Source organism: Haemorhous mexicanus, chromosome 2 (genome assembly GCF_027477595.1).
Source record: "Haemorhous mexicanus isolate bHaeMex1 chromosome 2, bHaeMex1.pri, whole genome shotgun sequence".
NCBI lineage: Eukaryota > Metazoa > Chordata > Aves > Passeriformes > Fringillidae > Haemorhous > Haemorhous mexicanus.
In genome coordinates, this window is record NC_082342.1 from 34,892,985 (window position 1) to 34,906,946 (window position 13,962).

At 44.9% G+C, this 13,962-nt stretch overlaps 1 protein-coding gene across 1 annotated transcript; it reads right to left on the minus strand.

The window, feature by feature from the left end:
• Positions 1-1,139: 1,139 nt before the first annotated feature.
• CLNS1A (chloride nucleotide-sensitive channel 1A) lies at positions 1,140-13,630 on the minus strand. Its single transcript, XM_059838421.1, has 7 exons — positions 13,457-13,630; positions 10,700-10,836; positions 8,332-8,436; positions 7,478-7,588; positions 6,866-7,039; positions 4,457-4,541; positions 1,140-1,938 (listed from the first exon to the last, which is right to left on the minus strand). The coding sequence occupies exons 1-6, from the start codon at positions 13,603-13,605 to the stop codon at positions 4,474-4,476; spliced, it is 744 nt and encodes a 247-aa protein (XP_059694404.1). The 5' UTR covers positions 13,606-13,630; the 3' UTR covers positions 1,140-1,938; positions 4,457-4,473.
• Positions 13,631-13,962: the final 332 nt, after the last annotated feature.

Here is a 13,962-nt window from a genome sequence, read left to right on the forward strand (position 1 = left end):
CATCCAGGTTTGTTTCCACCTCATCTCAATTAATCTTGCTCCATTGATTTGACTGGAAAGCATTACAAGATGCTCCTGGAGATCCACATTAGTACAACACATTCTCCTGGATGTAGTGAGTGCTGAGAGGAACTGTGAACAGTCCAGCTGCCCTGGAGTTAACTTTGCCCATCTGCCAGGGTACATAACAGGCTGCCATTTAATGTGGAAAACAACAGACACACCACATCCCCACTCGGATTTTCACACACTAAAAAACCCCCACCAGTCTGCATCAACAGTGGATGGCGACGTGGAATTCAATGAGCCTTTTGCCTCAATTATGGTGCCAATAAGAGTTTTACCTGAACCAAAATCATCTCACCATGCCAAGATTCTCCAAACACCAGTGCAAAAATAAACTCTGTATCCTCTTTTGTAACTCTGAATCCCTAACAATAGCATGCACACACTCACATGAATATGTTTGTATGTATACAAAGGGGCTGGTAAAGACATTCCTGTAGAATGTCTTGTTGCATAACATGATGAATACCTGATTTATTCAGCTACATGCGTGGTTCACAGCACTGTTAAGATATCCCTAATATGACTGGCATTCCTAACGAATGTTCAACAAAGAGTGGGTATAATTAGCATGTATCTTGGAACCAAATCACATCCAAACGTGTAAGCAGAGTGTAGGGCCAGTAAACTGCTCATATACCAACACAGCAATACCTCACCACCACCCCCTCCCCAAAATATGACAGGTCAACTTCAAAGCAAAATAAAATGGAGGAAGTTTGGTCCAGACTTTCATTTCAATACTGGGGGAAGAGAGGAACAACCTGAATTTCCTGATATTTTCCAACAGAGAAATTTTCCAATTTTCCCACAGAGAGGCGAAACAGGGATAGCTCCAGCAGGACCAACATCTTGGCAATCTAAAGCTGGGTTCCTAAGTTTGGCATGTGTCTGGCTAACTCTGTCACAGGCATACCCTGCAAATACTCTGCCCTTTTATCCTCACATCCAGGTCAATGTTGAAAATGGCTTTGGCTTCACTGAAGATTTTTTGTTACAGAAGAGAGTTCTGAAACTCAAGGGCTCAAGGTACTTGCTGAAGTAAAGGAGGGAGAACTGCAACAGTGAGCTGGTTGTGAGATACAAAAATCTTAGTTTATTTAACAATGTTAACATTTAATACAAAGACACAGAACAGTTCTCTTTGTCCGGACCTTACACACTTTATTCCATCTCCTCTACCACCCAAGCACAGCTCTCAGAGAAATGAAAGGGATAGCACTGAAATGGTAAAGCCAGTTACTTGAGGGGGTTTTAATTTAGCTTTTCTTTTGATCCTTGGCCAACCCTATTTCCTTTTAGTCATAACATTTCTATTCTCATTTCTACTCCACAGAGTCAATGACAGGTAAAAAAATATGGAAAATTCTAGGACCATCTAAAATTCTGTTCTACTTACAGTTTTATTTCTGAAGTCCTAGAATTCCTACAAAGGCTTCTTTAAAAGGCCAGAGAGTTTCATCAGAGAGACTGTGGCTGCCCCATTCCTGGAAGTAGTCACAGCCAGGTTAGGATGGGGTCCTGAGCAACCTGATCTACTCAATGGCATCCATGCGCTTGGCAGGTGGGGCTGGAACCATATGATCTCTAAGGTCTGATCCAACCCAAATCAATTTGTGATTCTGTAAAATGACCCCTGATTAGCCCCATTCAAGTGTTAGATGCAAGAGGTTTTATTGTTTTTGTTTATTTTGTTTTTTTTTTAAATAACCCCATAGTGGTCACAAATGTCAAACCCTGTTTTAAACATCTCTACAAGTATTTATAGACCTAGATGTCTAAACTTCGGTCATTAAAAGAAAGGTTAACTCCCGATAGTCACTGCAATGCCTTCGGTTTTACAGCTTATTCTGGAAGTGCCACAAGAGGAATCTGAAAGACACAAGACACCCGAGTTTAAATAATTGGCATTACAATAAAAGGATATTAAGCAGCATAGAGTAGTAGCTATCTGTTGGTTGCAGTCAGAGGACAGCACTTTACCACAAGCCCATGAATTTTCAGAAGGGCTGAGCATCTTTGCCTTTGGCACCAGCTCTAACTCAGGTCAGCTAAGGACAGCATGTGCTCACAGCAGGCACCAGGGTGGCCTGGCAGACCCCGCTGCACCCACATGCGGACACACCAGTTGCTTCAGAACAATTGCTGCAGCCTCGTGATCCCACAGACAAAACACCACTTATTGCAGGAACACTGGAAATGTCCTGCATCAACTGCCAGCAAGTCTCCAGGAGCTTCAGCAGGAGAATGTCTCATTTGGGTGGCATGCAATGTGAGCATCACACAAGGGCTTTGTTCGGGAGGGAGGGCAGCACACTGCTCTCTAAGGGATCACCAACAAGATGTTCCTTGTAGATCATTTTGCAGTTAAGGAGGTTAAAAGGGCCAAGCTGCTCCATGGAGTACCCACAGGATCACAGCCTGCTCCCTCTCCACCCCTATATACAGAGTGTAGAGCCAAGTCACCCTCTGAGCAAGGCGATTGGCACCTCCAAGAGCTAGGTGTCCTTGTCACTTTCTACCTTCAGTTCCTTGCTCCTGCCTTAGATCCTAAATTCCTAAACTTCCTTAGATTACATCCACACACTCAGGCTGGTGGTTACTCTAAAAAGGGCCGTCCCAAACTGCTACCTGGAGTGATGTCACTGCAGCACCTGACACTGCACATGTAGGTCACAGCCCCTCAGCTGTGATAAGCACAAGCAGAAGCACAGGAGGAAATCCTCTCCAGTCACCTCTCACAGCATTCATCTGCCACAGCCACCTGCTGTACCATGAAGGCAGAGTAACAATTCCACTAACCAACACTGCTTCTTACTGGGTGTATTCTGTCCTTTTCTAGAAGAGCAGTCTACAACACTTCCATCAGCACTTTCAGGCTTCTTAGAGATCTGCTATCAGCTACTAACTCTCCTTAATCCAGTTAAATTTTAACCAGGATAATAGATAAAGCAGATAGATAATAGATAAATTCAAATTTGAATTTTTCAACAGCATGATTTTTTTTTAATAAACCATTGACTCAAGTAATCTTGGAGATGGAGTCATCAGTCTAAATTTCCGTTCACTTAATAAAGAAGCACCTGATCTACAGCTAAAGGCTTTTCTCTGAATTTTAAGTGTGTCCTTTTCCAAACTGGTGGACCTGCCAATGGCAGGGCAACCAGTATCTAATCTTTTTTTTTTTAAGAACTCCTCTCTGTTCTGCAAAGTCCTTCCTAGGGTAGAAATGTGACTATGGAAGTTTGAGCTCTTACACTGGACAATAAATACCAACTCAGGAGCAGTGGCAGTGGCGGAGGTCAGTAAGAGAACACAAGACTACTCTGAGACTTTCAGAACTGCAGCAGAAAAGAAAAATAAGCAACAGAGGAGGAACGTGGGTATGCAGCACCCCTCCACAACAGCCCTCCTTGGGCTGCAGCCTCTTTCTTTGTGACACTGTAATCCCTAATCAACTACTTTCCCACTTTTCTTTCAGTGTGACACACTCCTTTTTTGTGTCCCTTTCCTCCTTCCTCCCCTGAGCTTTTGGCTGTCTGCTCAACAGCTGCTCTCTCCAGCATTTCAAGTGGGATAGCTGGACATTCTCTTTAAGGTAGGAGCTGTCAGTCTCCCTTCTGAGATAGGCTGAAGAACTGGGACAACACAGCACCACTTGAGCAGCACATACAGACTGAGTACTGCTGAAGCAAGGATGGCATCACAACCCCACTGTGCCTGTGCATCTCTACAGACAGTCCCAGAAAAAGCTGCTCTAACTCTCCCTCCCAGCACCAGAGAGGAACCACTGGCACATCTTGTAAAGCTACTAAGAGGAGAAAAGCAAGCACTGGTGATGGAATACAAGGGATCACACTGGCACGTCCACCCGAGCAGGATGTTGTCTCTTAGCTGTTAACTTCCAGTAACTTTACCAGGAACTGTTCCTGCTTCACTTATAATAAAGGAAGAGATGGACTTGCAGTGCTGTGAAGTGTCCTGCCCCCTGGAACAGCCAGGGAAATCCTACACACCAAGGGCAAAACAACAGACACTAAAGACAGTAACTTCCCAGGGATGCCTCCGGTGTTCATATATCAGCATCCAAGAGCCTTTGAGATCAGACAATTCTTAAATCAACTAAAAATCTGACCTGTCTTCCACACAGGCACATCCATGCAGGTTGCCTCTGCAGGGTAATGGTTTATGCCAAAAGGCATTTTGGCACAGATCATTAAACATCTTTCTACATTTGTGATAACTACAGCTCCCTTTTCCTTCTTCTATATCACCGTCATCCTGACATCATGAGACACTTTCTGTAGGATCACATACACTACACAAATTGCAGAGAGGGAAGGCTCTGCAGGACTGAAAAGCATTGCTGTGAGAAGTCAGAAGAACTTACAGCAGCACCTGTCCTCCTCAGTGATCGACTTCGGCATCTTCAAACTGCCCGGCAACTACTGGTGCTACATCCACCTCCATGCCATCTGAAAAAAACAGCCAGCGCTCCATAAACAAGCGGATGAGGCATGACGTTTTCACGGGAAAGAGAGCGGATGCCCTCTGCCGACAAGAGGTGGCCAGGACAGAAAACCCATTCGCTGAACTTCGGAAAGCAGCCTAAGAAAATGCTGATGAACTCAGAAGTTTCTGAGTGTGCTCCAGCACTGTTGGTCAGTCATTTACAGATGTCATTGCTTCCTACAACCTCATCTCACCTAGTGTGTTTACAATGCAGTGTTTAAAATCCAGTGTTTAAGTCTCTTATTAAAAGACTTAAACACTGGATTTTAATTATTTCACGATGTAAATGGAGTTTTGGTGTAACAAATGTCATGATTCCTTTGAATAACTTTATTCTAGAAGAAAGAGGCTGTATCCTCTTCTGAAACAATTGAAAGATTGCCCTATGCTACAATGTCAAAAAATAAAGTAACTCTGAGCAGCCCTGGGGATATTTATAATTCCAGTAAACCAAGCAGTAGTACTGTAGCAAGATTAGAAAAGAAAACAAAACTGATGAAGATGACTCTGAGACATGTGACATACCTGCTGTTCAATTTATATTGATTTCTGGAATTTTGGAATTCAGAAACCTGACTAAATTTTCAAACAAAGTGCACTGCTGAAACAGGAGCCTATCACCTATGGTTGTGAAGAACAAAGAAAACCTGAAAACAACTGACAAAACAAGTAAGAATAAAAACCTCTCCCTGTGGATGAGAACAAATTAGTTACTATTTTCTAGAAATTCACAAGTGCTGGATCATTTTCCATCTTTCAAAACCATGAGGGCATATAAAAAGCACTGCAATTTATATATAAAAAAAGAAGCAATGCTACTAAACTACTTCCCTATTCTTCTCCCAGATAGTATATTGCTCTAGTGAAAACAGCACACAGAGAAAACAGTCTGAGAAATCAGGTGGCTTTCCCCCAACAAAAAAGAAATTTTACTCCTTAAATACACACTTGAACAATCAAAAGAATTAAGGGACAACACCCTTCAGAAAAATAGATCTTTTTGAATAATTCTGTTTCAGTGTATTTGAATGTTTCAGAATTCACCCTGAACTCTGTCAAGATAACTGTTAACTTATAATTTATGGTATAAAAAAAAACCCCAAATCAAAACCCAAATAAAAACTACAACTCGTTTAGAGTAGAAGCTGCTTCCTAACCCTGGTGTAGACTGTTAAATTTTTTTTTAAAGCCTAAATCAGCTTCACTTTACCACTGTTCCAGGAAATCCTACCAAGAAGAATCAAGTGCTCTTAATTCTGAAGTGCTCACTCTTTAGCAGAGCAGCCCTCAATCCACAGCAGGCAACATGGTGCCCACAGGGCCACAGGCATGTGGGTGATCCCTCACCTTCTGCAGGGAGGTGTCACCCATAGCACTGCACTTGCTCAGTCCTGCTTTCTGCATTAGCCAAACTGGAGCCACCGCTTTCATACCATAGAACCACAGAAGGGTTTGGGTTGGAAGGGATATTGCAGCCATGGGCAGGGACACCTCCCACTGGACCAGGTTGCTCAAAGCCCCATCCAGCCTGGTCTCGAACACTTCCAGGGATGGGGCATCCACAGCTCACCACTCCCATGGTAAAAAATCTCTCTTTTTATCAATGTGAGTCTCATCTCCTTTGGTTTGAAGCCATTCCCTCTGGTCCTGCAACAACCAGCCTTACAAAAAAGTCTATGCCCATCTTTAAGTACTGAAAGGCCTCAGTAAGGGCTCCCCAGAGCCTTGTCTTTTCCAGGCTGAACACCCCAACTATCTCAGCCTGTTTCCATAGCAGAGGTGCTCCAGACTCCTGATCATCTTAATGACCTCCACTGGACTCACTGCAGTAGGTCCCTATCCTATTATGCTGAGGACCCCAGAGGTGGATGCAGCACTCTAGGTGGGGTCTCACCAGACTGGAGCAGAGAACAGATTGCCCTCCCTCACCCTGCTGGCCACACTGCTTTGGCTACAGCCTAGGACATGACTGGTGTTCTGGGCTGTGAGTGCACATTGCCAGGGTAGGTGAAATTTTTTCATCCACCAGCATGCCCAGGTCCTTTTTGGCAGGGCTGCTCTTAAATCCCTTCCTCTCCCAATTTGTGTTGATAATGGGAGATGCTCCAACCCAGGTGCAGCACCTTGCACTTGGTTTGTTCAGGACCCTCTGGATGGTATCCCATCCTTCTGGAGTGTCAACCACACCCCTCTGCTTGGTGCCTGCAAACTTGCTAAAGGTGCACTTGATCCCACTGGCTGTGTCACTGATGAAGACATTGTTCAGTAAAACAAAAGCATGTCTTACCTTCAAACTCCCTTATGGAGTCCTCTGTTCTCACTCCAGCCATGTTGTACTGGGTGCTGACAGACTGGGCTAACATGCCTTCTAACCTCTCCAGCGTGGCCTGCCCTTCTGCAGTTAAATGTGACAATCCCTCTTCGTATGTGTAAAAGCTTGGGATGTCACCTTGTTCTAGCTCTGCAAAAACAAGTTTATGTTCAGCAGACTCAAGTTTAGGAGCCAGAAACATGCAGAAGTGGAGGAATAGGGGAGCACCTGGGCAAGTTATGCTCAGATTAACTGACAGATTAAAAAGCTGCTTACATCAGGTAAAGAATACACACAGCAATGTGAACTGACCACAGAGCAGCACAGGCATTGAACCTGGGCCAGCACAGCCACTGCGAAGAGGAAAGGCTGCTCTTTGTGTCTGTGGGCTTTGGAGAGCCAGAACAATGCTTTTGCTGAATTCCTGTCATTTGCGACAGGAATGACAGGTTTTCTGCAGATTTATAAATTTCTACACTGTGCCTGTGACAAAAGGGATGTTCAGGCAAAATGAGTAATAAACAATTATGACAGATAGCAGGTATCCAAGTGCTGGCAGGTATTTCAAAAGAAGCAACTGTTACCAACCGCGGGCCTCAACGTCGTACTCGTCCCCTTCATAATCATTGTCTGAGTCCTCATCGTCCGGGTCTGGGTGCAGGGCCTGGCACTCACACATTGCAGAGAACATGGCTTCCACTGCAGGAACACAAGTGAACACAAACCTCCATCAACACCCCAAAGCAACACACAAGAAACCCCCTATGACTGATCAGAGGGAGTCAGAATACTCCTTTAGCAGAGCCACAACTGAATTTGCATTTGAAAACATCATCCAACAGGCCAGAAGACATGTAAGAAACAAATTAGGTTTCAATGATCCAGCCTGGTACTTCAGCTCTTAACAGCACTTCTGCATTATTTCATTGATGATAAAGGTTTACGTCTGGACAGTTATGTCTGTGGTTACCTACTGCAGGAAAACTTGCAGCATCTTGTCCATCAGATTCCTAAAACTTGAATCCAACTGTAAGCTCCACTGTCATAACCACAGGATATGACAGCTTTCCAGTAGTAGTGCCAGGGCATTAGAATATTTCTAATGAAATTGTCACTGACTCAAATATCACTGAATTTGTAATTAAAAAGACATTTCCCATACATATTCTCTGCAAATGTATACAACTGAGATTATCCACATGATGTATTTATACTCAACAGTTTATATTTTAAAGCACTGGAATTCTCCTTGAGAAGCAGCTGCTTGAAAGAATCCATTTTTCAAAGCAGATAAACCCATTTGCTTTATTCTTTCCAGCAAACAGGAATCAAGTCACTAGAGAAGGACACTGAAGGATCACGGTATTTACACCTCTGCACCCAAGTGTCTCCCACATATAACCAGGACTTGGAAGTAAAACACAGCTCCCATTCGCACTTACAGGCTGATTTGTCGCTAGGTACAAATCTGAATTCCGCAATTGGTTCGACGTCATCATCGCTGTCATCCCCCTCCCCTTCAGTCATGGGAGCCTCTTTTGTCTCCTCTTTAAGAAATTGAAAGATTTAGAAGAAACATGTTTATTTTGTTGAATAAATAAATAAATAAATAAACAACACTTGTTTATTCCTTCAGGCACACATCATCAAATCAGAAACAACCTAGGAGAGGCACAAAACCTCCACTCTGTTCTCCCAAAAAACCCTGTGACACTCCAAGGCCCACATGGATATATGAGGCCCTCTCAGAGCACCTCAACAACACTTGCAACACACGTGAAATCTTCTCTGTTTATAACTTTAGGAGTAAAGATTTCTGTACTGGTCACACAATGTACTCAAGTATTTCAGGAAAAATTGCCTGATTCTTATTACAAACAACAATGCTCAAAACTCCCTGTTATCATTTTTTAAATCTCATGTATTTTTTTATGGATCCTCAACATTATTGTCACAAAATCAGCTAGCTTCCAACATGGCCCCTCACAGGGGACTCTGACATATGCAGAGGATCTTTGCTTCATTTCCAGCATTCCTAGTCAGCCAGAAAGATATCAGAAACACAAAGTGCACCCAGAGCTAGTGACAACTCTGGTGCTTCCTGACTTCTGTACTCCATGTACATGAATAAATAAGCATCAGTGTGGTGTTTTACTTTCAGTGAATAAAAACTCCACAAAAATGGCTGCAGTTCCTCATTTTGGGGCAGGGGACACTGCACTGACAACCTCAGAAGTGCACAATTATTTTCTACAGGAGAAGAGGCTGTGCCACTGAGAGTGGCACCACTCAAAATCACACACAAAACTGGCACCACCAAGAATACGAAGACGCCAAGAAGCTGCCAGCCTGCTGCCCCAAAAATGAAGTGTGCAAGGAAGCTACCCAGTTCTTTTCCAACCGACCCCCACAGGCACAGCTTGTTACTGCTAAATCCAGCTCTTTGTTTTCAATGCAATCAACCTCTGAGTGCCTTTTTCTAAAAAAGGGGTGAGGACAAGGCACAAACAGAGAGCATACGCAAAACTTTGAGAGGAAGAACGCAATGTACCCTGCACAACTGCAAATGAAGACTCCTGAAGCCAACTAAGTGGAAAGGTTTAACACTATTCAGCAGTTAAAATTGCAGGCCAGGGCTAGACTTTGAAAAGTAAAACTTATCTGCTGTGGAAGATTTACTGTAGGCAGAGTTGATATATCGGAAAATATACCCACAAAAAATACCCATAAAAAATCAGTCTATTAAGGATTTCTAGATAAAGGCTTTCACAGGATATCCATATTTTTAAATGCCATAATCAGAATGAATTAAAAGCTACAAACAGTATCTTTCTTCAGATGAGGCCCTTTTTACTTCAAAATAACCACAGTTAAAGGAAAATGAGGAAGAAGAACAAGGAGGCAAATGCAAATGTCCTCTTATTATTTGTAGAGATAGGCTGAGAACAGAGAACATTGGTAACATAAGAGAAGGAAATAATGCACTAATAGCTTAAAAGCATCTCCATCTCCTCAGTGTCTTGTCATTACTTTCTGGATACATTAGGAAAAAAAAATTAATGCCAGATTTTAACCTTTAGCTATAATGACCAGTAGCATGAAGGGTAAAGAAGACCTGCTCAGGACCTAACACACATTTAATCTCCAATTGCGATGGCAGTTTTGGACACACTTAAAATTTTAAGAGGTCTGTTGGAAGAAAAATATCTATATCTATCTATCTATCTATCTATCTATCTATATATATATATATATATATATATATACATAATTTTCATACAAACAATGAAACAGAAAGCTTGCCTTCTCCACATCAAAGCAAAAATGGTCAAAAAGGTGTGTTTTGTGGGCCATCTACAAAGATTCATTAAAGCCTGGTAACATGACCTATTGCCTTTTCTTGTTTGTATTTAACCAAGCTGTGGGAGAAAATGAATGAAAAGTTCCCTGGCTGTGAAACAGCAGGAATTCATCGAGCCTGGAGAGGGCAGCAACATTAACATAAATTCAATAAAGAAAAAAGCATACTCAAGATGGAATCACAGGGAGACTGGCAGAGGAACTAAATTGTTTAAAACAGTGTAAGAGGGCAGAGAACTGATTCTCAGCAGCTTCAGTGTACACAGCCAAAAGCTGAGAGCAGAACTGCAAAGAAGTGACTCTAAACAAATGCTGTGTTTCTACAATTACTATCCTTCAGGAAAATAAAAAAGAAAATACAAACAATTACTTAAAATCAACACTTCCTCCCGCAGAGGAGGAAATTCTGTCACTCAGGACTGCATGGGAGCAGCAAGCAACACTCCTTACCTTCGAACTTGGCGTTCACCATGACATACAGGTGCTCCCTTGGGTAGGCGCTCAGGTCCCTGGAGACAGCATGCAAACTTATGGTGGGGTAATCCAAGGAGAAGCCAACTCCAGAGCTGTCCAGCCAAGACAGGCGACTAAGGAGGGAGGAAAAAAAGAAAAGTTAGAAACTAACAGAGGAATTCACAGTATTGGATTCAAGCCTGCAGAAAAGCAAACCAACCCCAAAACGTGAGTAATTGTGGACAAGGCACTCAGCCCACTCTGCGGCACACGTGGTCCTGGACCTGCCTGAACAGGACTTTGCAAGAGCATTAACTGATGGCTGAGGTAAAAGACACCTCTGCCTAAAGAATGTGAAGCTAAGAACCCTAAACCCACCACAGCTTTATCACATTTGAACTAAATGCTGAATTTTCCTCCCTGACTCTCCGTTTTCTCCTCCCTGCAGATATCTATCTTTCCAAAGTCAACTACAGAGGTTCCACAGCGTGATTTGTAACTCAAGCTATTAAATATGGTTTTCCAAGACAAAGAGGACACTGAAAGGCAAGTCATGTCATAATTCCTAGAGGATTATAGATCTGATGTGGGTATAGCCTCTAGGTAGAAAAATAGCCAGTTCTGTGATCAGCAGTGCCAGGTTATGGGTATTCCCTCAGTCACAACTTCTGTGCTATAGCCTCTGCTTTTCCCACTCTCACTGTCATCCCTAACCACAGCAAGAGACAACACAGGTTGTCACCACCAGGATGCTGCCTCCCTTGCATCAGAACAATCAATATCTTTCTACACACTGAGAAATGTGTAAAACTCAAACTAGATTTGGGTGCCTGTAATCAATGACGTCACAAAATGAACAGAAATACTCAGTGCCAGAAAGCAAGACCTCCATGAGGTGCAAAACTCAACATTCACAATTTTTGTGGTGGGACAAAACCAATGGGAAGTTCACAGACAACTCCTGGCCTTGGAAAATCTGGCTGAGAGCAAGAGCTAGTACAGTGGGAGCAAGGAGTTTATTTCCTACCCTCAGCTATCCAGTCCTCAATGTTTACAGCTGTGGAGAGTCACTACATGGATCAAGAGCCACATTCTGCTCCTGGATGCCCTGCTCTCTCCCACGGCACTCCTGCAAACACTGGTGTTCTCTGTTCATCCCAACAAGTGACTCTGGTGAAAGCTCTGTGGTGCACTCGAAACACAGGCAGAGGAAGCTGGCAGACCTGCAGGTGCCTCACACAAAAGTCTACCGAAAGCAACTTACAAGGAAACTCAACGTTACACATCCCCAGAGAAGATACCCCACAAACAAAAGTCCTGGTAGCTGTAACCAAACAAAATAAAACAATGAACAGAATTCCAGAGAGATTTGTCTCCAACACAGCACTAACAAGCTCAGGTGGGGCAAAAGCTCCTCCGACAATATTGGCCATTTCATAAAAGTTTCCTAGTCTGAGGTTTTTAAAAGTGCACGTTTTAAATTATGCTTTTGTTCCAAGAATGCTCTTCAATTACAGAATACATTATGAGTACTTTTCCATGGTTAAAGAAAATTACGTTGTTGTAATCATCAAGCTGTCTCCCCGAGCTATACAATGCAGGGAGAATTGAAAGGAGACCATAAAGAGCTCAGATAACACTGTCCAGAAAAACCAGACTGATTTCTGCCTAGTAAGAACAGTCTCCACATGATTAATGCAACATGACAGACTTCACAGAACCAGAGTAGTTATTAACAGCAGAAACCCAACAGCCCCATCTACTCCCCAGTCAAAAAGGGAGAGCTGCCATTGTTTTAATTATAGAATAGTTTGGGTTGGAAAAGACCTGAAAGATCATCTAGTTCCAATCCACTGCCTTGGGCAGGGACACCTTCCACTACACCAGGATGCTGAGAGCCACATCTAACCTGGCCTTGAACACTTCCAGGGATGGAACATCCACTGCTTCTCTAGGCAACCTGTGCCAGGGTGTCACCCTGCTCACAGAAAAGAATTTCTCCTAATAACCAATCTAGTGCTCTTTTTCAGTTTGAAGCCATTCCTCCTTGTCCTATCACTACAGTTCCTGTCAAAGAGCCCCTCTTTGCCCTCCCTGCATGCCCCTTCTGATACTGCGAGCTTGCCATGAGGTCTCCACACAACTTTCTCTTCTTTAGGCTGAACAACCCCAAACTTCTCAGCCTGTCTTCATGGAAGAGGTGCTCCAGTCCCCTTATCAACTTTGTTGTGTCTGATGGACTTGCTCCAAGATTTCCAGGTCCTTCTTATGTTGGGGAATCCAATGCTGGATACAGCACTCCAGGCAGGGTCTCACAAAAGCAGCGGGGCAGAATTTCCTCTCTTGCCCAGCTGGCCACGCTGCTTTTGCTGTGGCCCAAGATACTACTGGCTTTCTGGGCTGCAAGTGCACATTTCTCCACCGAGCTGAGTTCTACAAAATGGTTTGGTTGGGAAGGAACCTTACAGCCATCTCGTTCCAAGCCCCTGCCGTGGGCAGGGACACCTCCCACTACACCAGGTTGCTCCAAGTCCCATCCAGCCCGGCCCTGAAGCCCAGCCAGCCGAGTCCCCGGCCGGGCTGCTCCCTCTCGCCTGCTTCAAAACGAGCAGGAGCAGCCGGACGCCCCGCAGCGCCTCGCAGCCCCTGAGGGCTTCCCCCACACCACGGCCCCTTCACCCGAGCCCCCACCCCGGGCCCCTCAAGCCGCCCCGAGCAGCCCCCGAGGGTCCCAGCCCCGCGCGTCCCCCGCACCTCTCGGCGATGTAGAGGGTGCCGGAGCCCAGGCTGCGCCCCGCCAGCAGCGCCTCCGTGTCCGGCTGCTGGTGGCGAACGCCGTCGGCCGGCGGCGGGAAGCGCTTGAGGAAGCTCATGGCGCCGCCGCCGCCTCCCTGCTCCACCATCGCGGCCGCCGGAAGCGGAACGCGCCGCTCTGTGATGCGATTCCGCCCGGGACGCGACGGCAACGCTCTGGGAGGCGATGTCACCGCCCCGGGACGAGATGTCACCGCCCGGGATGTGATGTCACCGCTGCGCTCCCGTTGCGCGGGGCCAGGCGCGGCCGCGGCTCTGGGTGCCGCGAGTGCCGCGGGCGGGGTCCGAGCTAAGCCGTCTTTGTCGGAAAAGAGGAGCAAAGAGAAGCGCTGAGGCGATGGCTGAGGGCTGGAGCACCTCTGCTTTGGGGACAGGCTGAGAGCTGTTCTCCGAAGGGAAGGCTCCAGAGAGACTGTACAGCCCCTTCCAGTACCTAAAGGGGGATA

Excerpts from the sequence above, each read along its gene's own strand:
- CLNS1A (XM_059838421.1), bottom strand. The coding sequence starts at position 13,605 with ATGGTGGAGCAGGGAGGCGGCGGCGGCGCCATGAGCTTCCTCAAGCGC. Across the intron at positions 10,837-13,456 it reads ACCCTCTACATCGCCGAGAG|TCGCCTGTCTTGGCTGGACA; the intron begins GTGCGGGGGACG and ends CTCCCTCCTTAG. Across the intron at positions 4,542-6,865 it reads CTCCATAAGGGAGTTTGAAG|ATGGCATGGAGGTGGATGTA; the intron begins GTAAGACATGCT and ends TGTTTTTTTCAG.